General features: G+C 36.9%; 1 protein-coding gene across 8 annotated transcripts in view; it reads left to right on the top strand.

The window, feature by feature from the left end:
- The window catches only part of SCFD1 (sec1 family domain containing 1), a 157,636-nt gene extending 133,116 nt beyond the window's left edge, over positions 1–24,520 (top strand). For 2 of the 8 annotated variants that reach the window (XM_084969028.1, XM_021099900.2), the window contains 2 exons: positions 939–995; positions 2,936–4,466. In XM_084969028.1, coding sequence (XP_084825154.1) covers positions 939–995; positions 2,936–2,959 — 81 coding nt within the window. In that variant the 3' untranslated portion in view covers positions 2,960–4,466. Of the gene's footprint in view, positions 1–938; positions 1,017–1,553; positions 4,467–23,274; positions 23,982–24,084 lie in introns of those variants that run through there. The other 6 variants (XR_014810666.1, XM_084969023.1, XM_021099902.2 and 3 more) reach the window with 6 other exon arrangements.
- Positions 24,521–26,771: the final 2,251 nt, after the last annotated feature.

Genomic DNA, 26,771 nt, shown 5'->3' with positions numbered 1-26,771 from the left:
AGGATTGACCTTGCAGACATCAACAGTGAGAACACTATCCCCAACAGCTCACATAGCAAGCTGACATTATGTAGGTAAAGTCATCTCTAACGTGGCAAAAGGCCAATACCATTTATACTGAGAAGGATACCACTCCCTCACAAGTGAAGGGACACCTTCATAGAGTTGTTTTCTAGAGCGAGGACATAGAAAATAAACAACAAATTCAATCAATTACCTACTGTGTTAAAAGATTATAGATTCTAGGAAAAAGACAAAGTGCTACAAGGTTGGGGCTGGACAAAGTGTTGGAGACAAGTAGTATTAGGTAGTCCAGGACTGGCTTTGTTTAAAAAGGTCAGAGTTGACTAAAGACTTGAAGGAGAGGAAGCCTTGAAGAAGTGCTGTGAGATTTCTTTTTTAAACGAGTCTTGCCCCCATGACAAGATAAACTGGCTCCCAGGATCCCAATAGAGAGAGAAGGGGATGAAAAGAAGATAGGCGATCAACTAGACCTGAAAGAAGATGACTTTTTGTGGATATCAGGAAAAGTCAGGACTAAGATAGGCAGTTAGTGCTTCATCAATTTATTACCTGATAATGGATGTGTTCGGCTTTTTGGTTTTGTTTTTGGTTCTTTTCTGGCCATGTGGTATGCAGAAGTTCCCAATCCAGGAATTGAATCCATGCCACAGCAACAACTGGAGCCACAGCAGTGTCATCACTAGATCCTTAAGCTGTTGAGCCACCGGGGAACTCAGATATGTTCAGATTTTATAGTATGAAATTTACAGTTTTGATGTATGGGCCTAATGTTCATTCATTCATCCATTCATTCATTCTCTGCTCTTCATCAGAGTAAGATGCTGGCCTTGGTTCCCAACCATGCATGTCAGAGTTGTTTGTAAGCTAGGACAAAAGCAGGTGTTCTAATGACAAAGTCCCTTCTCTTTCCACAGCTCCCAGCTGCCTCTGTATTAACTTGGGGTCCCTGGCATCATCCTCCATGGATAACTGTAAGAGAAGATTTATACCAGGTCCATTCTTATTAAATAAATATGTATAATCATACTTGAGATACAGCCATGGTGATGAAGATTGATATCAGGTCTTATTTACATATGTGCAAAACTGAACTTTGATTTGAGAGTTTTACCATGGGGCAGACTTAAATCATACCTACAAATGATAATTTTCAGCAGGTTGTGGGATTACCCAACTCTCTGTCTCCTCAGTTGGGCTGTTATAACAAATTACCACAGATTGGAGTTCCCATCGTGGCACAGTGGTTAACGAATCCGACTAGGAACCATGAGGTTGCGGGTTCGGTCCCTGCCCTTGCTCAGTGGGTTAATGATCCGGCATTGCTGTGAGTCGTTGCAGACACAGCTTGGATCCCGAGTTGCTGTGGCTCTGGCGTAGGCCGGTGGCTACAACTCTGATGTGACCCCTAGCCTGGGAACCTCCATATGCCGAGGGAGTGGCCCAAGAAATAGCAAAAAGACAAAACAAACAAACAAACAAACAAAAAACAAATTACCACAGACTTTGTAGGAACCACTTTTTTCTCACAGTTCTAGGGGCTGGGAAGCTCAAGATCAAAGTTTCGGCTGATGAGTGTCTGACAGGGACTGGCTTCCTAAATTGCAGATGGCTGTCTTCTTGTACCTTCAGGCAGCAACAAGCAGAGGGAGGAAGCAAGCTCTCTCAAGACTCTTCTTAAAAGGGTACTAATCCCATCCATGAAGGTTCCACCCTTATGATCTAATTATCTCCCAGGGCCCCACCTCTTAATACCATTGCATAGGGGATCATGATTTCAACAAACATCAATGCCAAGGAGACACTGACATTCACTCCCTAACACTGTAAAAATCATTTTAACAATATTATAAACTTAAAATAACTGTAAATCTATATTTGCCTATACACCATGATTTCATCATTCAGATGCTGTTTGCACTTTCAAATTAAAAAAACCCTCAGAGTTCCCATCATGGCTCACCGGAAATAAATCTGACTAGCATCCATGAGGACAGCGGTTCTATCCCTGGCCTAGCTCAGTGATCTAGCATTGCCATGAGCTGTGGTATAGGTCGCAGAAGTGGCTCGTAAATGGCATTTCTGTGGTTATGGCCTAGGACAGCAGCTGCAGCTCCAATTCAACCCCTAGCTTGGGAACATCCATATGCCACAGGCATGGCCCTGAAAAGATAAAAACGAAAAACAAAAAACAAAACCTCTATAATGTCTCCTTTCTCTTTGGGTCTCCATCAGGGCTGTCAGAGACCTGGTTAACCTTGGCCCAAAATCCTAGTGTCAGGCTGAATAGATAAAAGCCCTCCATTTCTTTCTAGGTGTTCTTGCAGTTTACTTTTTCTCACTGATTCCACATTCCCTTGTTTGCTCTGGCTCCCATCTCCAACCCAAGTGTGTTCAGAGCCTAGCCCTTCTATTATCTGCATGTATGTTAAAATACAAAACCATTTTAAAGTGTTCAATTGAGTGATATTAAATACATTCTCAGTCTTGTACAACTTGTACCACTATCTAGTTCTAGAACTTTTTTTAATCACCTCAATCAGAAACCCCATAACCATTAAGTAGTCAAACCACATTAAACACTAGCAACCAACAGTAATCTGTTTTCTACCTCAATGAATTTGCCTTGTCTGGTTATTTCCTGTAAATGGGATACTACAATGATACATTTGGCCTTTTGTGTCTGGCTTCTTTCACTTCAGAGTGTTTTCATGGTTTGTGCATGTTGTAACATGTAACAGTACTTCATTCCTTTCAATGGCAAAATAATGTTCCATTATATGGATGTAAACCACATTTTATTTGTCCATTCCTCCAGTGATGGACATTTGGGTTACTTCTAATATTCATGTACAAGCTTTTTGTTTGAACATTTGTTTTCAATTCTTTCCTACATTTTTTTTCTTTTTTTAAGCTTCTCATTCCAAGCATGATATGAAGAGGGTAACTTTGCTGATGACATAGGAGATCATGAAGAGGAATCATGAGGTGTCACATTACAAATGAGCTTCTTCCCACCATTCCTCTGGCTACAGATGCTTGGTCTCCTGCAGGGGCCACAGACAGATCTCTCATCTTTTCACTCAGATTTGTTCTCTCAGTGAGGTTCCTTGAGGTCTCATTTTTTTTAACCCCAAGAAACTTGGTCAAGGAAATTCCTTTAAACAAAACATTCCTCTTGCTGAAAGGAATTCTGCTGAATATAATTTCATCTTGTTACATAAAGACCTTTGTAGAACTGGCATAGGGCAATAAATTGATAAACCCAAGAAGTTAGAAATCACACATGGATTTACTATGATAAAGGAAAGGACACTCACTGCCTCACAAATTTCTGCCCCTCAGGCAACTAACTGGTTAATTGTGTACTATTAATCAATAAAATTGGGACTTAAATCAAGAAAAGTATCTTTGGGGGATCTGACATACCTGAATATAAAGCTACCAAATAAAGCAAGGGGATAGTCAAGCTGTTTAATTTGGGACTAAGTCCCCAGTACATTTCACAATTAGCCTCTGTCCTCTCCTTGTCTTTCTCTACAGAACACCAAGTGATAGGATAAGATCACCAGAAAATCTAGGAACTAGCTAGAATTAAAATGGAAGAGTCATTCAGCTTTTGACACAGCTACTAGAATAGAAACATTCCAACAACTGCACATTAAAATACAAACAATTTGAACAGTAGCTGAAAGAGGAAGAGGACAGAACAACTTTTTATCAACTTTAATATAACAAAATTATTGATGCTACTATATGCCAGACACTGTGTGTAGCACTAGGAATATATTAATGAATCAGACTTGGCCAATCCCTCAGAGGATTCCTACTTAGTAGACAAAGACATCCAAAAAAATTATAAGGTTGAGTGATACTAGACCGAGCAGAAGCTAGTGGAGAAGGTAGAGAAGCAGAAGGAAGATGGAAGAACAAAAAGTACATGACATCACATGATAAGACTGTTGATTACTGAGTCTCTCTCTTCCATTTCCTTTGTTGGAGCCCTGTTTCAACCCCTCATGACTTTCATCTGATCTTCTGAACTTATTCGTTAACTGGCCTTCCATCTTCTTAGGCTCTCCTCCCTATAAGCTCCTCTCCACTCTGTCACCAGGCTTACTCATACAAAATTCAATCTGACAATAATGACCACTCACTTAGCACTTCCTGGGTGTCAGGAGTTATGTTAACCATTTTACATAAATTATTCTATTCTTCCTTACCTTATAAATGAGGAAATATTGACAGAGTCAAATAATTTTCTCAAGACCACCTAGCAAGTAAAGTTAGTGATAAGGTAAGTGGTAGAGATGGGTTTCAAAACCAGTTGTATCAGAATCCTATTTTGTATGACTTTAACTACTACTATACTTTGCCTCTTCTCTCAGCCAAAATTCTTTGTTGTATAGAGCTGGTTTAAAAATAAAAGTGGTTTATTAAAAGAATACTAAGTGTAGTTCTGCTTCCCTTAGAATGCAGAAAATCATCAGATACCATAACTCTATAAAAAACTGAATGTAGTATATAAAATTTTAACTTTTGGTGAGACTTCTGATCAAAGGGACCCACTAAAAGCTGAAAGTAGAGGATACACACTGAGAAAAGCCTTCTAGCATCCTGGACCACTTATAAAGCATAAGGTAACAGCAGCCCACCACTAGGAATTTCAAGTCTGTGGTACACTCAGTGTAACAATAGAAACAACAAAACTCAAGCCCATCTAAACTACTGATTAGACTGACTCAACCCTCCATAGCAATGGCCTAACAGAATAAAAATTACACCTGATTCTGATTTACCTCACTCTCTACTCTTCTATAAACAGTGTCCAGCAGCCATTTAAAATTACAAGATTACAAAAAGCAATAAAACATAACTCTCAAGTTACAAAGCAATAAACAGAACTAGACCCATAGGCCAGATCCAGTACACCAGATATTGAAACTACAGGAAAGGAATTTTAAAATAGCTATAATTAATTTGTTAAAAGATCTAGTGGAAAAGGTGAACAACAGGCATAAACAGATATAGGATTTCAGTCAATAGATAGAAATTAATTTTTTAAAGTCATATGGAAATTCTGAAAAAAAAAAACCCATGATATCAGAGATGAAATATTCTTTTAATAGGTTTATCATCAGACTAAACACAACAGATAAAAGAATTTGTAAATTTGAAAGTATGTAAATAGGAATTGTGGAAACTAAAGCTCAAGGAGGAAAAAGTGTGAGGGGAAATAAAACATCTAGGATATTTTGGAATAATACCAAATAAGAGTAATCAAAGATGCAAGAAGAAAAGACATAAAGAATGGGACAGAAAAAGTATTTGAAGAGATTATGGCCATATATTTTCCAAAATTAGTGAGCCACAGAACCAAGGAGCTCAAAGAACTCCAAACAGAATAAATTTAAAACACACATGCAAGCACACATACATATCTAGACACATCAGAGTCAAACTGCTAGAAACCAATGTTAAATAAAAAAGCTAGATAGCAGCCAGAGAAATAATAACATTACATAATAAGGGAGAAAGATCTTAGCATGAGCTCTCCTGGAGGTTGCCATTTTGACACCAAGATCTGGCCCCACCTAACACCTTATAGGCTCCAGTGCTGGGATGTCTCTGGCCAAAACAAACAACAGGGTGAGAAAATAGCCCCACCCATCAGCATACAGGCTGCCTAAAGTTGTCCTAAGCCCACAAATGCCTCTAAACACACCTTTGATGTGACCCTATCTATCAGAGGGATAAGAGCCAGCTCCACCCACCAGTGGCCAGGCATGAGTCCTTGCCACCAGGACACTTGCACAAGCTTCTAGATTATCCTCATGCACCATGGGGAAGATACTAGAATCAAGGGTAACTACACTTCTGCAGCCTACATAACAGAGACTGCAAACAGAGAAACAGCAAAGAAATATGTCGGAGACAAAGGAACAAGATAAAACTCCAGAAGAACAACTAAGTGAAGTAGAGATAGGCAATCTACCCTCAAAAGAATTCAGATTAATGATAGTAAGGATGATATAAGATCTCAGAAAAAGAAAGGAGGCACAGACTGAGATGATACAAGAAATGTTTAACAAAAGCTAGAAGATTTAAAGGACAAATAAGAGTTGAAGAACACAGTAACTGAAATGAAAAATACACTAGGAGTAATCAATAGCAGAATAAATGAGGCAGAACAAGGATAAGTGAGCCAGATTACTGAGTGGTGGAAATCACTTCTGCAGAACAGACTAAAGAAAAAAGAATGAAAATAAATGAGAACAGTTTAAGAGACTTCTGGAACAACAATAAACACACAAATATTCACATTATAGGGGTCCCAGAAGGAGAAGATAGAGGACCTGAGAAAATATTTGATGAGATTATAACCAAAAACTTCCTTAATGGGAAAGGAAATACTTATCCAACTCCAAGAAGCAGAGAGAATCCCATACAGGATAAACACAAGGAGGAACACAAACATATTCAAATTAATCAAATTGACAGAAATTAGAGACAAAGAGAAAAATATTAAAAAGCAACAAGAGAAGAGAAGCAAATTACAAGGGAATAACCCCATAATGTCATCAGCTGACTTCAGCAGAAATTCTGAAGGCCAGAAGGGCCTGATATATTTAAAGTTATGAAAGAGAAAAACCTACAACCAAGAATACTCTACCCAGCAAGGCTCTCCTTCACATTTGACACTGAAATCAAAAGCTTTACAGACAAGCATAAGCTAAGAGGATTCAGCATCACCAAACCAGCTTTATGACAAATGCTAAAGGAACTCCTCTAGGTAGAAAAGAAAAGGCCACAACTAGAAACAAGAAAATTATGAATGGGAAAGCTCACCAGTTAAGGCAAACATACAGGAAAGGTTGGAAATAATCCACACATAAATGTGGTATCAAAACTAGTGATTGTGAGAAGAGGAGAGCAAAAATGTAGGATATTGGAAATGCTTTTGAAATTAAGAGATCAGCAATTTTAAACCATTATATATATATCAAAACCTCATGGTAACAACAAACCAAAAATCTCCAATAGATACAGACACAAAAGAAAAAGCAATTCAAACACGACACTAAATATTGTCATCAAATCACAAGAGAAGAGAGCATTAAAGGAAAGGAGGAAAAACCACCTAAAAAAACAAACTCAAAATAATTAACAAAATGGTAATAAGAACATACATACTGATCATCATCTTAAATATAAGTGGATTGAATGCTCCAACCAAAAAACACAGACTGACTGAATGGATACAAACAAGATGTGTATACATTGTCTACACTTCAGATCTAGGTATAATGTGCAAATGGAAATCAAAAGAAAGCCGGATTAGCAATATTCAGGCAAAATAGACTTTAAATTAACACTGTTGCAAGAGACAAAGGATGACACTACATAATGATCAAGGGATTGATCCAAGAAAAAGATATAACAACTGTAAATATATATGCACCAAAATAGGAATACCTCAATATATAAGGCAAATGATAATGGGGCCATAAAAAGAGAAATCAATAGTAACGTATTAATAGCTGGGGATTTTAATGCATCATTTACAACAATGGGCAGATCATCCAGACAGAAAATCAATAAGGAAACAAAGGCTCTAAATGATACCATAGACCATACAGACTTAATTGATATCTACAGAACTTTACACCTTAAAACAGCAGAAAATATATTATTGTCAAGTACAGTAGAAAATGTTATTGTCAAGTGCATTGGAACATTCCCCAGGATAGATCACATGTTGAGCAACAAAGCAAGCCTCAGTATATTTAAGAAAATTGAAATTATATCAAGCATTTTTCCAACCACAAGTCTAAAGATTAGAAATCAACTCAAAGAAAAAAATATAAAAAATACAAACAAGTGGAGGCTAAACAATATGCTAAACCACCAATGGATTAATGAGGAAATAAAAGAGGAAATAAAAAATACTTACTCAAATAAAAACAAAAATATGGCAACTCAAAAATCTACAGGATACAGCAAAAGTGGTTCTAAAAGGAAATTTTTATTGCAATACAATCTTACCTTAAAAAACAAGAAAAAAAATCTCAAATAAACAATTTAACCTTACACCTAAACAACTAGAGAAAGAAGGACAAAAACCAAAGTTAGGAGTTCCCACTGTGGTGCAATGAGGTCAGCAGCATCTCTGCAGTGCCAGGATACATGTTTGATCCCAGCACAGTGGGTTAAAGGATCCAGCATTGCTACAGCTGAAGCATAGGTCAAAACTGTGGCTTTGATCTGATCCCTGGCCTGGGAACTCCATATGCCACAGAGAGGCCAAAAAAAAAAAAAGTTATTCAAAGGAAAGAAATTATAAAGATCAGAGCAGTAATAAAAAAAATAGAAATGAGGAGAAAAATAAAAAAGATCAATAAAATTAAAAGGAGATTCTTTGAAAAGAAACAAAATTGATAAGCCCTGAGCCAGACTCATTAAGAAAAAAAGGGAGAGGGCCCAAATCAATAAAATTATAAATGAAAAAGGATAAATTTCAACTGACACCACAGAAATACAAAGGATCATAAGAGACTACTATAAACAACTTTGTGTGAAAAATATATACAACATAGAAGAAATGGACAAATTCTTAGAAAGGTATGACCTCCCAAGACTGAACTAGGAAGAAATAGAAAATGTGAACAGACCAATCACAAGTACCGAAATTGAAACTTTGATTTACAAACTCTCAACGGACAAAAGTAATACCAGATTGTTTTGCAGGTGAATTCTATCAAATATTTAGAGAACTGTTAACACCTACCCTTCTGAAATTATTCCCAAAAAATTGCAGAGGAAGGAACCCTTCCAATCTCATTCTGTAAGACTACCATCACCCTGATACCAAAACCAGATAAATATACCACACACACACAAAATAGGCCAATATCACAGATGAACACAGACACAAAAATTCTCAACAAAATACTAACAACTGAATCCAGCATTACATTCAAAAGATTCTATACCATGGGAGTTATCCCAGGGATGCAAGCATTTTTCAGTATCAACAAATCAGTCAGTGTGATACACCACATTAACAAACTGAGGAATAAAATCCATATGAGCATCTCAATAGATGTAGAAAAAGCTTTGGACAAAATTCAACACCAATTTATGAAAAAATCTTTCTGGAAAGTGGGCATAGAGGGAGTCTACCTCAACATAATAACTGCTATAAGACAAACCCACAGCTAATATCATACTCAACTGAGAAAAATTGAAGGAATTTCTTTTAAAATTAGGAACAAGACAAAGACACCCACTCTCACCACTTTTATTTGACATAGTTTTATTCAACATAGCAACATTCATCATAGAAGAAAAAAAATAAGAGGAACCCAAATTGGAAAGAAGTAAACCTGTCACTATTTACAGATAACAGGATACTATATATAGAAAATCCTAAAAATACTAACAGAAAACTATTAGAGCTGAGTGATGAATTCAGTAAAGTTTCAGGATGCCAAGTTAATACAGAGAAGTCTGTTTCAATTCTATACATTAACAATAAAAGATGAGAAAGAGAAATTAAGGAAACAATCTCATTTACCATTGCATTAAAAAGAATAAAACACCTAGGAATAAACATACCTAAGGGAATAGAAGATCTGGACTCCAAAAAACAAGATGCTAATGAAAGAAGTCAAAGATAACACAAACATATGGAAAGATATACCACATGCTTGGACTGGAAGAATCGATATTGTCAAAATAACTATACTATCAAAGGGAATCTATTGATTCAATGCAATCAATATACCAATGGCATTTTTTTTATAAATCTAGAACAAAGTATTTTTAAATTTATATGAAAACAACAACAAAAAAATACCCCAAATAGCCAAAGCAGTCCTGAGAAAGAAAAATGGAGCTGGAAGAATCAGGCTTCCTGACTTCAGACTATACTACAAAGCTACAGTCATCTGTACCTTTGGCACTGGCACAAAAACAGACTTACAGATCAATGGAAAAAGACAGAGAGCCTAGAAATAAACCTATGCAGGTATGGTCAATTAATCTATGACAAAGAAGGCAAGAATACATATGGAGAAAAGACAGTCTCTTGTATCCTGCTACTTTGCTGAATTTGTTGATCAGTTCGAGTAGCATTTGTGTGGAGTCCTTAGGGTTTTCTATATATAGTATCATGTCATCTGCAGACAATTTTACCTCTACTCTTCCAATTTGGATACATTTTATTTCTTTTGTTTGCCTGATTGCTGTGGTTGGGAATTCCAATACTCTGTTGAATAAAAAGTGGTGAGACTGGGCATACATGTCTTGTTCCAGATTTTAGTGGGAAGGGTTTCAGCTTTTCTCCATTAAGTATTATATTTGCTAGGGGTTTGTCATAAATGGCTTTTATTATGTTAAGGTATGTTAAGGTATGCTAAGAGTTTTGATCCTGAATAGATGTTGGACTTTGTCAACTGCTTTTTCTGCATCTATTGAGATGATCATGTGTATTTTGACTTTGTTTTTGTTAATGTGGTGTATGATGTTGATTGATTTGCATATGTTGAACCATCCCTGTGAACCTGGGATGAATCTTATTGGTCATAGTGTATGATCTTTTCTTTATGTTGTTGGATTTGGTTGGGTAAATTTTGTTGAGCATTTCTGCATCTATATTCATCAAATATATTGACCTATAATTTTCTTTTTTGGTAGTATTTTTGTCTGGTTTTGGTATTAGGGTGATGGTGGCTTCATAGAATGTCTTTGGGAGTACTCCTTCTTCTTCAACCTTTTGGAAAAGTTTAAGAAGGATAGGTACAAGTTCCTCTTTGTATGTTTGGTAGAATTTGCCTGTGAAGCCATTGGGTCCTAAGACTTTTGTTTGTAGGGAGTGTTTTTATTATGTATTCAATTTTATTTCTAGTGATTGGTCTGTTCAGATGATCTATTTCTTCTTTTTATTTATTTTTTTTCTTTTTTTTAGGGCTGCACCCACAGCATATGGAAGTTCCCAGGTGAGGGTTCAAATCAGACCTGTAGCCTCCAGCCTACACCAGAGCCACAGCAATGCCAGATCCAAGCTGCATCTGTGACCTACACCACAGCTCACGGCAACACCAGATCCTTAACCCACTGAGCAAGGCCAGGGATCGAACCCACAATTTCATGGTTCCTACTCAGATTCGTTTCCACTGCCCACAATGGAAACTCTGATTTATTTCTTCTCAATTCAGTTTTGGCGGGCTGTAAGTCTCTAGAAAGTTGTCCATTTCTTCTAAGTTGTCATATTTGTTGGCATATAATTGTTCATAGTGTTCTCTTATGGTTTTTTGTATTTATGCAGTATCCATTGTGATTTATCCTTTTTCATTTCTTATTTTGTTTTTTTGGGTTTTTTTCTCTCTTCTTCTTAGTGAGTCTGGTCAGAGGTTTGTCAATTTTGTTTACCTTTTCAAAGAGCCAGATCTTGGTTTTATTTCTATTTGATTTTTGATTTTTTCCTACTTATTTTTGAATCTCTATTTTACTGATTTTTGATTTTTTTCCTATTTATTTTTGAATCTCTATTGTATTGATTTCCTCTCTGATCTTTATGATTTCCTTCCTTCTGCTGACTTTAGGTTTTGTTTGTTCTTCTTCAATAAATGGAGTTGGGAAAATTGGACAACTACATGTAAAAGAATGAAATTACAACATTCTCTAACACCATGCACAAAAATAAACTAAAAATGCATTAAAGACCTAAATATAAGACCAGATACTATATATTGAAATTCTTCAAAAAATGAAGATAAATAAATAAATAATAATAAATAAATTCAATAAATATATATCCTATATATAAATAAACTATATATACTATATATACTACATATAAATAAATTTATTCTATATAAATAAATTCAATAAATAAAATTATATACTATATATATTGAAACTCTTCAATAAATGGTGCTGGGAAAATTGGACAGCTACATGTAAAAGAATGAAATTACAACATTCTCTAACACCATGCACAAAAATAAACTAAAAATGTATTAAAGACCTAAATGTAAGACTAGACACTATAAAACTCTTAGAGAACAACACAGACAGAACACTCTTTGACAAAAATTGCAGCAATATCTTGCAGATCCATCTTCTAGAGTAATGAAAATAAAACAAAAAATAAATAAATGGAACCTAATTAAACTTAAAAGTTATTGCATAGCAAAGGAAGCCATAAACAAAATGAAAAGACAACCTACAGAATGTGAGAAAATCTTTGCAAGTAACAAGATATCCATCTCCAAATATACAAACATCTCATGTAGCTCAATATAAAAAGAAAATCAAAATATGGGCAGAAGACATTTCTCCAAAGAAGACAGACGGTTGGCCAATAAGCACATTAAAGGATGCTCAACATCACTAATTATTAGAGAACTTCAAATCAAAACTACAAAGAGATGTCAGTTAACACTGGTCAGAATGGCCATTATCAAAAAAAAAAAACTATAAACAATAAATGCTGGAGAGGGTGTGGATAAAAGGGAATCCTCCTACAAGGGTGGTGTGAAGATAAATTGGTACAAACACTATGGAGGACAGTATGGTGGTTCCTTAAAAAACTAAAAAGGGAACTACCATATGATCCAGCAACCACACTCCTGGGCATATATCTAGAAAAACCATAATTCAAAAAGATACATGTACCCCAATATTCACTGCAGCACTATTTACAATGGAAGAAACCTAAATGTCCATTCTCAGAGGAACGGATAAAGAAAATAAGATACACACACACACACACACACACACACACACGGGAATATCACTCAGCCAGAAAAAAAGAATGAAATAATGCCACTTGCAGCAACATGGATGGACCTAGAGATTATCGCACCAAGTGAAGTGAGTCGCACAGAGAAAGACAAACATCATATGATATCACTTATATGTGTAATCTAAGAAAAAGACACAAATGAACTAATTTACTAAATAGAAACAGACTCACCGACCTCGAAAACAAATTTATGGTTACCAAATGTGGGGGCAACATATAAATTAGGAGTTTAGGATTAACATATACACACTACTATACATAAAATAGATAATCAACAAGGACCTATTATATAGCCCAGGGAACTCTACTAAGTATTCTGTAATAACCTATATGGGAAAAGAATCTGAACAAGAATGGATATATGTATATGTATAATTGAATCATTTTGCTGTACATCTGAATCTAAGACAACATTGTAAATCAACTATACCACAATAAAAAATAAAAATTAAAAATAAATTAATAGGAGTTCCATCGTGGCACAGCAGAAACGAATCCAACTACGAACCATGAGGTTGCAGGTTCAATCCCTGGCCTCGCTCAGTGGGCTAAGGATCTGGTGTTGCCGTGAGCTGTGATGTAGGTCTCAGACGCGGCTTGGATCTGGCATTGCTGTGGCTGTGACATAGGCCGGCAGCTGTAGCTCCAATTCAACTCCTAGCCTAGGAACCTCCATAGGCTGCAGGTGTGGCCCTAAAAAAAGCAAATAATAATAATAATAATAAATAAAACTAGATGGCTTCCGGGTGGAGGGGAAATAACATATGTAGAAGCAAAAAAGTAGAAGAACAGTACAAAGGATGGAAGAGAAGAAATGAAAGCATACTGTTATAAAATATTACTTGAAGGTTAAATGTGAAAAGTTAAAGATGTACATTGTGATCCCAAAAGCAAATGTTTTAAAAAATACAGGTAGCTAATAAGCAAATAATAGAAACAAATGGAATTATTACAAGTACCATAAATTTAAATAAATAAATAAATAAGTACAGGAAAAGAGAATAAAAACAAAGAATAGATGGGACAAGTGGAAAATAACTAGCAAGATGATAAAGGTAAATCCAAACACATCAATGATTACATAAAATGTACATGGTCTACTATGATTAAAAGGCAGAGATTGAAAAAAAAAGGCAGAGATTGTTAAATTGAAAGAAAAAGCCTTCAAAAAAGAATGCCACTTTAAATAAAAGACATACTTTTAATAGCTATATTAACTGTAAAAGAATGGGAAAAGATATACTATAATATGTGGACACTACTCAAAAGGGAGGTAGAGAGACTATGTTACTGTCCAACAAAGTAGACTTTACAGGAGTTCTCTTGTGGTGCAGCAGTTTGAGGGTCCAGCATTGTCACTGCAGTGGCTTGGGTCGCCACTGTGGCATGGGTTTGATCCCTGGCCCAGGAATTTCTGCATGCATGGGAATAGCGAAAAAAGAAAAGGAAAAATGTAGACTTTACCAAAAATGCTTTCCAAATATAAAGAGAACCATTACTTATATATATAAGGGGGTCAATCAAGAAGGTATAACAATCCTAAAGTTTTTGCACCCAATAACAAAGATTTAAAAATACGTAAGGGACAAATGATAGAACTAAACAGAAAAATATACAAATACTTAACTATATACAAAGAGTTCAATGTACTTTTCTCTTAGTATTTGATAGAAGTACAAAAAGAACATCAGCAATGATAAAGACTTGTACAGGAGCATCAACTAACTTGACCTAATTAATATTAATAGAATGTTCCACCTAGAAGCAGCAGAATAAACATTTTTCAAGTGAACAAGGAATGTTCATCAGGATGAACCATATTTTGGGCCATGAAACAACTTTCAACAAATTTAAAAGTATTGAAATCAAGAAAAATATGTCCTCTAAACATATTGGAATTAAATGAGAAATCAATAATAGAAAGATCCCTGAAGATTTAGAAACTAAACAACCTAATCCTAGATAATCTTTGAGCCAAAGAAGAAATCACAAGAGAAATCAGTAAATATTTTGAATGGAATAAAAATGAAAACAATGTACCAGAATTTGTTGAATGCAGTTAGAACAGTATCTGGAGGAGAATTTATAGCATTAAATGCTTACATCTGAAAAAAAAAAAGTCTTAAATCAATAATCTAAGTTTCTATATTTAAAAGCTAGAAAAAGAAGTAGTTTTGTTTTGTTTTTCTTCTTAGAGCTACAGCTGTGGTATATGGAAGTTCCCAGGCTAGGGGTCATATAGGAGCTGCAGCTGAGGCTACATCACAGATACAGCAACACCAGATCTGAGCCACATCTGTGACCTATGATGCAGCTTACAGCAACCCTGTATCCTTAACCCACTGCGTGAGACCAGGGATTGAACCTACATCCTCACAGAGATGTCGGGTTCTTGACCCATTGAGCCACAATGGGAACTCCAGAAGAGTAGTTTATATCAAAATGAGAAGGAAGCAAATGATAAAAAGCAGAAACAAAAGAAATAAAAAAGAAAATTAATAAATAAAATTTATGAAACTAAAAGCTAGTTCTTTGTAAAATTCAATGTATAAATAAATGCAATAAAATGTATAAACCTTTAGCCAGACTAATCGAGAAAAAAGAAGGAAGACGTAATGAGATCCTACTGTATGGCACAAGGAACTATATCCAGTCTCAGGAGAGAACATGATGGAAGATAATATGAGAAAAAGAATTTTTATATATGTTTAACTGGGTCACTTTGCTGTATAGCAAAAACTGGTACAACACTGTAAATCAACTATACTTTAATAAAAAATTTTTTAAAAGAAGGAAGATACAAATTATCAATATTAAGTAAATCAGAATGAAAGAAGAAATATCACTACAGATCTTAGAGTTATTGAAAAGATAATAAGGAAAAACTAGAAAAGACTTAAGGCAAATAAATTTGACAGCAGATAAAATGGATTGATTTATATAATTTATTTGAAAGATCACTTCAAGTAAAAAGAAAACATGAATAACTCTACACTTACTAAAGAGATTGTTGCTCTAGTTGTAAAACTTCCACAAAGAAAACTTTGTGCCCAGATGAGGTCATTGATGAATCGTACCAATGATATAGTCTCTTCCTAATTCATTCTATGAGGCCAGCATTACCTTGATACCAAAAATGAAGACATTATAAGAAAACTAAATATGAAAAATTCTTCACAAAATATTAGCCAATTGAATCCAGTACAAAAAAGAAAGGATAAAACATGGCCAAGTAGGGTCGGTCAATGTAAAGTTAGTTCAACATTTGAAAAAGTAATCATTTTAATTCACCATATTAACAGAGAAAAATACCATGATGATCTCAATAAATGCAGAAAAAACACCTAACATCCAACATGCATTCATGATAAAAGCTATCAGCAAACTGGTATAACTGAAGTGTCTGAACTGGTAAAGAAAATGTAAGAAAATCGATAGTTAACATCATACTTAATGGTGAAAAACCAAATGTTTTCCCTTTAAAATGAAGTCTACTCCATAAAATAGACAGCAAGAACCTACCGTATAGCACAGGGAACTATATTCAATATCTTGCAATAACCTATAATGTAAAAGAATCTGAAAAGGAATATATACATATACATTTATATACATGTATAATTGTATACATATATAGGTACAACTGAATCACTCTGCTCTACAGCTGAAACTGACTTGTAAATCACCAATACTTCAATAAATAAATACATGTGTTTATATACATATACACACACACGTATAGAACTGTATACACACACACACACACACACACACACACACACACACATATAGTTAAGTCTGCTCCCCATAAGCAACTCTTATAGGTCTCATGTTACCATTCTTGATTCAAAGCAAAGGTACCAAGTCCACATCTTGGAGGAAAAAATCAAGGTAGATGGAGTTGGAACATTCTCCTGTTGTCAGAAAGCCATAAGGCTTTAAAGAACATCAGCTGTGCTAATAGAACAAACCAACCAAACTCTCCCTGCAGCATAAATAATAACATGATAATTATTTTATGATTACTACTGTTATTTTTACTGGACAAGTGGAATCTGTGAAAGACCATGAATTGATGATGACAATCCAAAAAGTTCTAAATAGAAAAAGAGTGCAAAAAGGTAGGTGAAACACACGCGCACACACACGATGACTATAATAGGGTATGTTTAACTTCTTAATTTTGGTGAATAATGTTAACATACATGGACACTTTGCTTCTTTTATTAAGTAGACATCTATTTAAAAAGTATATGTTTCCACCTAGGTAAGGAAAGCAACTCATAGTCCTATGAGAAGTCAAACAGTCCCAACAATAGGAACTGTGGGCAGAACAAGGACAGTGCTGCTCACATACAATATAACCAAGTAGAAGTCACAGTACCTTCCAAGAACAAATTAGCCAACTCTCCTAGAGTCCTGCTAACTCCACACACTTAATTCCTCCTCTTTTGGGAAGTAAAGCCTTCAGATGGCCCAATAAATGTAGCAAAATAATCTATCAGTATAGCAATACATTAATTTTCAAAATTGCGAAAGTCTCTGTCAATGTATCAAACAAATATAGGTTACATAATGCTGTCCAATTGAGGCTGAAAACCCATGGTTTTGAAGAAAGACATCAGATTGCAAAAAATTAAGACCTGTGAGAAAGATATGACTTAAAAATCTTACAGATATAACAAAAAGGAAGCTTAACTGATGATCAGTGGCCCAGTGAAAATCCCCTTGGACCGCACAAGTTTGGAGTCCTGACCAAGAATCAATTTTTTTTTTTTTGGTCACACCTATGGCATATGGAAGTTCCTAGGCCCAGGACTGAGCAATGACAACACTGGATCCTTAACCCACTGAGCCACCAGGGAACTCTCAAGAATAAATTAATTGAACACCCTGATGCAATAACCGTAATTGGACTAAAGTGACATTTTTTTTTAGTCTGATCAGATTTTTGAAAGCCCAGAAAAGAATAAAAATAATATTACAGACTGCCTAGGAAGATAACTAAATAAATAAAGCAATGATTCAAGGAAGCAGAGGGCCGGAATCTCTAGATTTTGTGGAGCCTTAGGTTTTTACCATTTGCCTTCTTTTTCTTAAACAGGACACACAAAGTAAAGTATAAGAGTAAATATGTATCTAGACAAAGCAAGGGGCCTTATAAGAAGTTGTGAAGTGAGGAGCCCTGAAACTTAAAACTTCATTAGCTTCATAATAAATCATCAATTTTTTATTATAGTTGATTCACAGTGTTCTGTCAATTTCTACTGACAGCAAAGTGACCCAGTCATATATATACATATATGTATATATGAAGAATATACACATATACTCTTTTTTTTCTTATTATCTTTCATCATGTTCTATCACAAGTGATTGGATATAGTTTCCTATGCTATATAACAGGACCTCGTTGCTTTTCCCTTCTATATGTAATAGTTTTCTCTATTAACCCCAAACTCCCAGTCTCTCCCTCTCCCTTTCCCTTGGCAACCACAAGTCTGCTGTCCTTGTCTGTGAGTCTGTTTCTGTTCTGTAGAGAGGTTTATCTGTGCCATATTTTAGATTCCACATATAAGTGACATCATATGTAAACCATCATTTGTATGTTTTGTCTGCTCCTTAAGATATCTGAAATATTCCTAAGAATCAGCCATACTAAAATTTTAATTGCAGTTTAAAAATTTAAGGATATTTCTTAAGTTTGTAAATAATGTTTAAATACTCAAAAGATTAATTTCAAATTTTATTAGCTATAAGACATTGATAAATTAAACATTAAACAAGAATAACAAAAATCAAGTCTGCTCTCACTGATTCCATTCAATGAACTTCAAGAAGAGGTCTTGGGAACAACAATAAGGTAAGGAAATACAAACCAGACATATTACTAAGGAACAAATATAACTGCCTTTATTCACAGTGGACAAGATCATCTGCATAATCTTAAAGAAATTATTAGAGAGATTTAAGAATTGATAGGAGAGTGTAGCAGGGTCACGACACAAAGTCAATATACAAAAATCAACTATGTATACTAGCCATGAACCACACTGGAATTTAAAACCCATATCTTTCACAAGCATGTTATAAAATGTAAACAATTAAGACTATTATAAGATACCACTACATACCTACCAAATAATTAAAATTAATATAACTGACAACAACAAGTGCTGTGGAGGATACAGAGCAAACTGACCTTTCATACTTTGCTTATAAGAATGAAAAATGATATAACCACTTTGGAAAACAATTTGGGAGTGTCTTTTAAGTTTAACATACACCCCCAAAAATTAAATACCTAGAAATAAACCTGACCAAGAAGGTGAAAGACTTATGTGCTGAGAACTTTCAAACATTAATCAAGGAAATTAAATAGGATTCAAAGAAATGAAAAGATATTCTAATGCTCCCAGATTAGAAGAATTAATGTCATTAAAATAGCCATACTACCCAAAGCAATCTACATATTCAGTGCAATCCCTATCAAGTTACCCATCACATTTGTCAAAAATCTAGAACAAACAATCCAAAAATGTATATGGAACCACAAAAGACCCAGATCTGCCAAAGCAATCCTGAGGAACAAAAACCCAGCAGGAGGCATAACTTGCCCAGACCTCAGGCAATATTACAAAGCCACAGTAGTCAAGACAGTGTGGTACCGGTACCAAAACAGACATACAGACCCATGGAACAGAACAGAGAACCCAGAAATAAACCCAGACACGTGTGGTCAATTAATCTTCAACAAAGGAGCCATGAACAAAAAAAATGGGAAAAAGACAGTCTCTTCAGCAAGTGGTGCTGACAAAAATGGATAGCTCCATGTAAATCAATGAAATGAACACACCATCACACCATGCACAAAAATAAACTCAAAATGGCTTAGAGACTTCAACATAAGACAAAACACCATAAGACTCCAGGAGGAGAACATAGGCAAAACATACTCTGACACCAACCTTACAAATATTTTCTTAGGTCAGTCTCCCAAGGCAACAGAAATAAAAACAAAAATAAACCAATGGGACCTAATCAAACTGACAAGTTTTTGCACATCAAAGGAAACCATAAAAAAAAAAAAGACAACCTACAGAGTGGAAGAAAATAGTTTCAAACAATGAAACTGATAAGGACTTAATCTCCAAAATATATTAACTATTCACACAACTCAACAGCAAAAAACAAACAACTCTATCAAAAAATGGGCAGAAGACCTGAATAGACATTTCTCCAAAGAAGACATACAAATGACCGACAGGCACATGAAAAGATACTCAGCATCACTAATTATTAGAGAAATGCAAATCAAAACTACAATAAGATACCACCTCACACCAGTCAGAATGGCCATCATTAATAAGTCTACAAATAACAAATGCCAGAGAGAATGTGGAGATAGGGAATCTTCCTTCTCTGTTAGTGGGAATGTAAATTGGCACAACCACTATGTAAAACAGTCTGGAGGTACCTCAGAAAACTAAATATAGAACTACTATATAACCCAGAAATCCCACTCCTGAGATTCTATCCAGACAAAAAACTTTAATTCAAAAAGATAAGTGCATCCCTATGTTCACTGCAGCAATATTAACAATAGCCAAGACATGGAAACAACCTAAATGTCCCTGGACAGATGAATGGATTAAGAAGATGTGGTAAATATACACAATGGAATACTACTTAGCCATAGAAAGAACAAAATAATGCAATTTGCAGCAACATGGATGGAACTAGAGACTCTCATACTAAGTGAAGTAAGCCAGAAAGAGTCAAAAGACAAATACCATGTGATATCACTTATATCTGGAATCTAATGTATGGCACAAAAGAACCTATCTACAGAAAAGGAACAAACTCATGGACTTGGAGAACAGATGCGTGGTCGCCAAGGGGGAGGGGGAAGAGGAGAGAGTGGAACGGACAGGGAGTTTGGGGTTAGTAGATGCAAACTATTGCATTTGGAGTGGATAAGCAATGGGGTCCTACTGTAAAGCACAGGGAACTACATGCAATCACTTGTGATGGTACAATTAGAGGATAATGTGAGAAAAAGAATGTAATATATATATGTATAACTGGGCCACTTTGCTGTACAGCTGAAATTGACAGAACATTGTAAATGAACAATTTTTTTTTTTTTGTCTTTTTGCCATTTCTTGGGCCACTCCCGTGGCATATGGAGGTTCCCAGGCTAGGGGTCGAATCAGAGCTGTAGCCGCTGGCCTATGCAAGAGCCACAGCAACGTGGAATCTGAGCCTCGTCTGCAACCTACACCACAGCTCACGGCAATGTTGGATCCTTAACCCACTGAGCAAGGCTAGGGATTGAACCCGCAACCTCATGGTTCCTAATCAGATTTGTTAACCACTGAGCCACGACAGGAACTCCGACCCAGTGTTATTCCTAGGTAATTATCTAAGAAAAATAAAAACATATGTATATCTACACAAGGACTCATGCAGAAACTGGAATGAAACCAAATATCTATAAACTGGTAACTGGATAAACAAACTTTGATATAACCAAATATCATTCAACAATAAAAAGGGAGTTCCCATTGTGGCTCAGTGGGTTAAGAATCTGACCAGCATCCCTGGCCTCACTCAGTGGGTTAAGGATCCAGCGTTGCCCTGAGCTGTGGTGTAAGTCAAAGATGTAGCTTGGATCCCACATTACTGTGGCTGTGGTTCAGGCTGGCAGCTGCAGCTTCAATTCAACCCCTAGCCTGGGAACTTCCATATGTCAGAGGTGTGGCCCTAAAATGACAAAAAAGAAAAAGGAATGAATTTTTACACACAACAACGTAAATGAATCTCAAAAGCATTACACTAAGTTAAAAAAAAAAAAAGTCAGACACAAAAACATCATATTGTATGATCCATTTATATGACTTGGAAAAGGCAAAACTCCAAGGACAAAAAATGAGATCAGATGAGGGGCTGGGAACAAGGAGAGTGGACTGACTACAAAGAGGCATAAAGGAACTTTCTGGGGTATTGGACTAGTCTGTTTCTTATGATATTGGTTACACATCTGAATACACTTGGCAAAACTCATTACATTATAAATTTTAAAAGAGTCTATCTTAGGGAGTTCCCATTGTGGCCCAGCAGTACCAAACCCAACTTAGTATCCATGAGGATGAGGTTTCAATCGTTGGCCTCACTCAGTGGGTTAAGGATCTGGTGTTGCAGTGAACTGTAGCGTAGGGTTGCAGATGTGGCTTGGATCCTGCATTGCTGTGGCTGTGGTGTAGGCCAGCAGCTGCAGCTCCAATGCAGCCCCTAGCGTGGGAACTTCTATATGCTGCACGTGCAGCCCTTAAAAAAGCAAATGAATAAATAAATAAATAAATAAAAGCGTATATCTTACTGTCAGTAAGTTATACCGCAACGAACATGACAAGGAAGGAAAGAAAGAAGGAAGGGAAGAAGGGGAAAGAATGAAGAGGAAAGGAAAGAAAGAAACTGGACTGGACGGTTCACAGGATCTTTTAGAAAGGTGGAGAACCAGGTTTGGAGGCTATGTAGCCAGAAGCAATGTTCCAAACCATGCTTGGGTGACAGTTAGGTAAAGACATCATTGCTGGTGCTGGGCAGAGACACTACAGCTCTCATTACCATCCTGAAACAGCAGACACTTGGTCCTGACACTCAGATCCTTGCCCTCTGCTGCCTCTAGAAATTTATGGCTCCATCTCCAAAACTGTATTTTTCTTGGGGTTCCAGCTTCTTCGTGGCACTATTTAAGTTCAGCAGTGGAGACATCTGATTAGCGGGGCCAGGTCATATGCCCATTCCTCAACTGCAAGGGAGACTGGGAAAGAGAATACACACACTCTGAGCTTCTCCAGAGAGGCAAACTCTGCATCACGAGGTGGGGAATTCCTCTAACACAGGAAAGAGGCTTCCCACCGTCTCTTTGGCATAATACTTTGCTGCGCAGCCAAGAAGAGTGAAAAAGATATAGCTGGTCATTCTACCTATATCATGAGTCTGATTAAAAGTTTTACATTAATGTCCAGTGCCTGCCCCCACTCTGTCTTCCTAACTTCAGCGTCCTTTCACCCCACCACCAGACTGGCTGCAATCACTCAGGAACTGCTACTGCCCCCTGCAGGTTGTTCACTTTCATGGACTGTCCTATGCTTGAAATGTCCTCCTCCCACGCCTCCATCTGAGGAGCTCCTACTCATTTATCAAAGCCTACTTCATGGAAGCCTTACCCAAATCTATGGGCAACTCAAACAAGGCCCTATATATACTCTGCTCCATGACAGCACTTAGTAAGTATGAAATTAATAAATGATTGGTAGATAAGAACCATCCTCCAAAATCAAAAAGGACAAACTTTTAAAATACAATTAAAAAAACATTTTAAATTCCACTCATACTTATCATCAAAAGTGGTAACAAAAATTTTTGTTTTCCAGAAATTCTGAACCAACAGATGACCTTTGGCCCAATATCCTTATTCTTCACTGTGCCCTGAAGATTCTCCCTGAACAAATGAGTAAAGTTAAGACCTATCTGGAAACTCTCACTTATCCAAGAAACACAAAGAAATAAAACACGCTCAGGTCCCAAAGGGGCCCAAGACCAGGTCCAGTCCAAGCCCGAAGCCAAGATGACAACTTGGTATATAGCTGACATTTGTTATGAAATGCTTCTCACCGATAACTAATGAAGCCAACAACTACTCCCTGCAAAAGAGACAAATGGAATATAACTAATGGATACCGCTGGCCTGAAATGGAAATAATGGCCTTTGTCATTTCTGTCCCCACTGACTGACCCAGGCAACTGGCATGAAGTGAGGGAACGTCCCAGGGCACAGCATTGTGGGGACAGCAGCCACCGGAAGCCCACAGCCTCCCACATTGCACATCCCCAGGCTGGGTCACTGATCCTTGTGTTAGGTGAGAAGTCACTGACTGATCAACTCCATTTCACCTGGACCTCAAGTCAGCCTCATTTGAACAGCCTCTCTTTTTCAACATTCTTCCCTCTACAAAGAGCCCTTCACAGCAATTTATTCTGCCTTCCTTATTTAAGATGGCAGCATGCCCTTTGTGCTCTTTCATCTCTGCTTTTCCCTCTACAGTAGACTTCTGAGCTCATAAAGTTTTTGAATCTCTTATTTGTGTATTTTCCCATTTTCAATTCCATTTTTAAGGTTTCTCGAAGTCTATTATGAAGTCCCTCCCTCCTCCAACCCATATTGACTGCTGCCCTCTTTCCAGGTGAGCTTCCGCTAGGCTACTGGTAGAAGCTGATGGCCAAGGAGCATAAGAAAAAGGAAATCTGAAAGAAAAGTGTGTTCCACCCAGGTTACGGTGGGCATCCAGAGAGACCAGGAGCTGCTGCAAGCACTCTGCCACACCCCGTCCCACCTTCAACAAGGATCACTCCTGTCTGTCCAGCTTGCCAGGCAAGATGGGGGATCCGGCATATCCAGGTCCCAGCCATTCCAAAGAATTTCAGAGCAGAATATTTAAATAATTTTTTTTTCTTCCACAAGGGAGAGTCTGAAATCATTAGCAAAGGGAAATCCCAAGAGAGTTTTCCTTCTCAAACAAACTCTCTAGGCTTGGGAACATGTACCGTACCCATTTTGTACCCAGAGAGAAAAACTTTTTATAACCTTACAAAAAAGTTACATAAACAACACTATCCCCTTTGTTGGTTTCTTTTTTTAAAAAAGGATTGTTTTGAAAATAGATAATTTTACTGATCCAGGAGCCAAGAATTGTTGTTCTGTCTTGAGGAGCTGTTGGATGCCTCTCTGGCAGGACTGTTTGTTTGCCTATGATTATGCGCTTGCTGGGGACATAAAAATGAGCTCCTCCATGCACTCAGGACTGGACAGAGCTGCACCTGCAGGAGCTTAGTGCATTTTAGCCCTGGATCTCAAGGAGCACCAGCTCTCTCTAACTCACTCACGATTTCCTCTAGTCAAAGCTCTTTCTTATTGAGGATGCAAAGGCAGATGAGAGTGTCCGTTGAGAGTATCTTTATAGGCAAGCTGACCAAATAAATGTTACTCAGAAAAGGAACATACAGCCTGACAGCATCCAGAAGCAAGCAGACAAAAGGCTAGTAAAGATGAGAGAAAGGGTCAACTGTCAGGTAAAACACATCAAAATAGAACTAATTCTCTTGAGGCTGGTATTTCTGGTAAAAGGACATACCAAAAAAAAGGAATGAAAAAGCTCCAAGGGAACAGTGGTTTTTAAACAAACACACACGACAGAAATCTGGTTCGATCCCTACTCAATCTCAAATGAGATGTTTCAGATGAACAGTTACAGAACCCACGCTGCTCTGGAGAATGGTTACTATTTTGCAAAATAATAGGATACGACCTAGTGGGAAGGAAACTTCAACAGTGCATAAAGCTCATGCTTTGGGTAATGCAAATCTGCTTGAAAGATAAGTAGAGAAATTTCCCCTATAAATGGTTACTCCTCAATCCAAAAACACAGAAGAAACTCTGAGAGAGAGGACCAAAGTTAAACTTCTTTGCAATAAGAATGCATCCTGTGGATGTGCTTTGTGAGGCAGATATCTGAAAAAACTTCTGCTATAATCACAAGCCTTTGTGGTTTCGAGTTTTCTCCTCTTTAATTATGCTTCTCAGAATAACAATTTTGATGTTAAATGTTCCTCCTCAACGAACAATGAAAAGCAAGTCTTTGAGAAGTTATACACAGTGTATAACGCCACATGACAATTTTAAACACTGTCAGTGTTCAATGTTCCTATCCAAAACTACCTCAAAAACATCCAAGTCCTTTCCTTAAATATCGAAGCTTCTTGGGGTAGAGATTCATTCACCGCTCTGATCCCAGTACCAACCACAGAGCCTGGCTCAAGAAATAGTAGTTGAATTATCGTTAATATTAACAAATGTACACAAAGTTACATCTACCTACTTCCCCTTTCTGGATAATGCCCTTCCTGCAATGCCCTTCCTGTCAGCAGAGTAATTTTCTGAGTAGAGGGGAATGTTTTTAAATGGACACATGAACATTTAAAGAAGGAGTGGAGGGTCTGTTCTTGTTGATTTACAAAAACACATCACTTTTATTCATTTTGAGCTGAGAATCAACTTGGGAACATGAGAGGATGCAGAAATGTGGGCATGTTGATTCTTAAGAGACCCTGCCAGTCAGCAACTCCTGTACCTCAACACAAGTGCATTCTTTGCTATTTTTCTTGGAAAACTATGAGAGGGTGCAGTGAGCGTGTCTTATCGGCTTCCAGGTGTAGGCAGTCCGCCCAGCCACTTCAAACGGAAAGGGAGGGACCGGGAGGGACAGCCACTAATGGAACCCAGGATACGCCTGCTGGGGAAAGAGCCTTTCAGATACAATCCTCGATTATTTTCATGTCACCTGGACTTCCAATTGTTTCCTTTGATTTTTAAAAGATCCTAAGTACCACACGTAAGGAAAGGTTTTGTTTACCTTTATGGAAGAAATAACTCAAAACAAACAAATAGGCTGCACTACCTCTCACTCTTTCAAATCTGTGGTAACTCTTATGATCACATTGACTGAAACAAAAGAGAAAAGAAAATTGTCCTCCAATCTAAAGCAGATGCGCCCTCTATGAAAATTTGATCCTTCCATGGTATTTAGAAGTCTGTTTTGGAGTTCCCCTGTGGCAGCACGGGTTATGGATCTGACGTTGTCACTGCAGCAGCTTGGGTCGCTGCTGTGGCACGGGTTCAATCCCTGGCCCAGGAACTTCCACATGCCATGGGTGTGGCAAAAAAAAAAAAAAAAAAAAAAGTCTGTTTTGCACTGATCTGCAATCATCCACCTCTCCCTTTCTTCCCCAGTGTTGACAATTAACACTTCTTCCTGTGTCCCTTTCACATGTAGTAAATTTGCTGGGGAAGAATGGCATGTTTCTGACCTTCCCT

Source organism: Sus scrofa, chromosome 7 (assembly GCF_054392235.1).
Source record: "Sus scrofa isolate SSC_HxYL_T2T_F1_AM1 chromosome 7, Sscrofa_HxYL_maternal_Yorkshire_Landrace_v2.0, whole genome shotgun sequence".
Classification (NCBI taxonomy): Eukaryota; Metazoa; Chordata; class Mammalia; order Artiodactyla; family Suidae; genus Sus; species Sus scrofa.
Note: the sequence above shows the minus strand (reverse complement) of the source record. Positions and strands in the feature narration are given on the sequence as shown.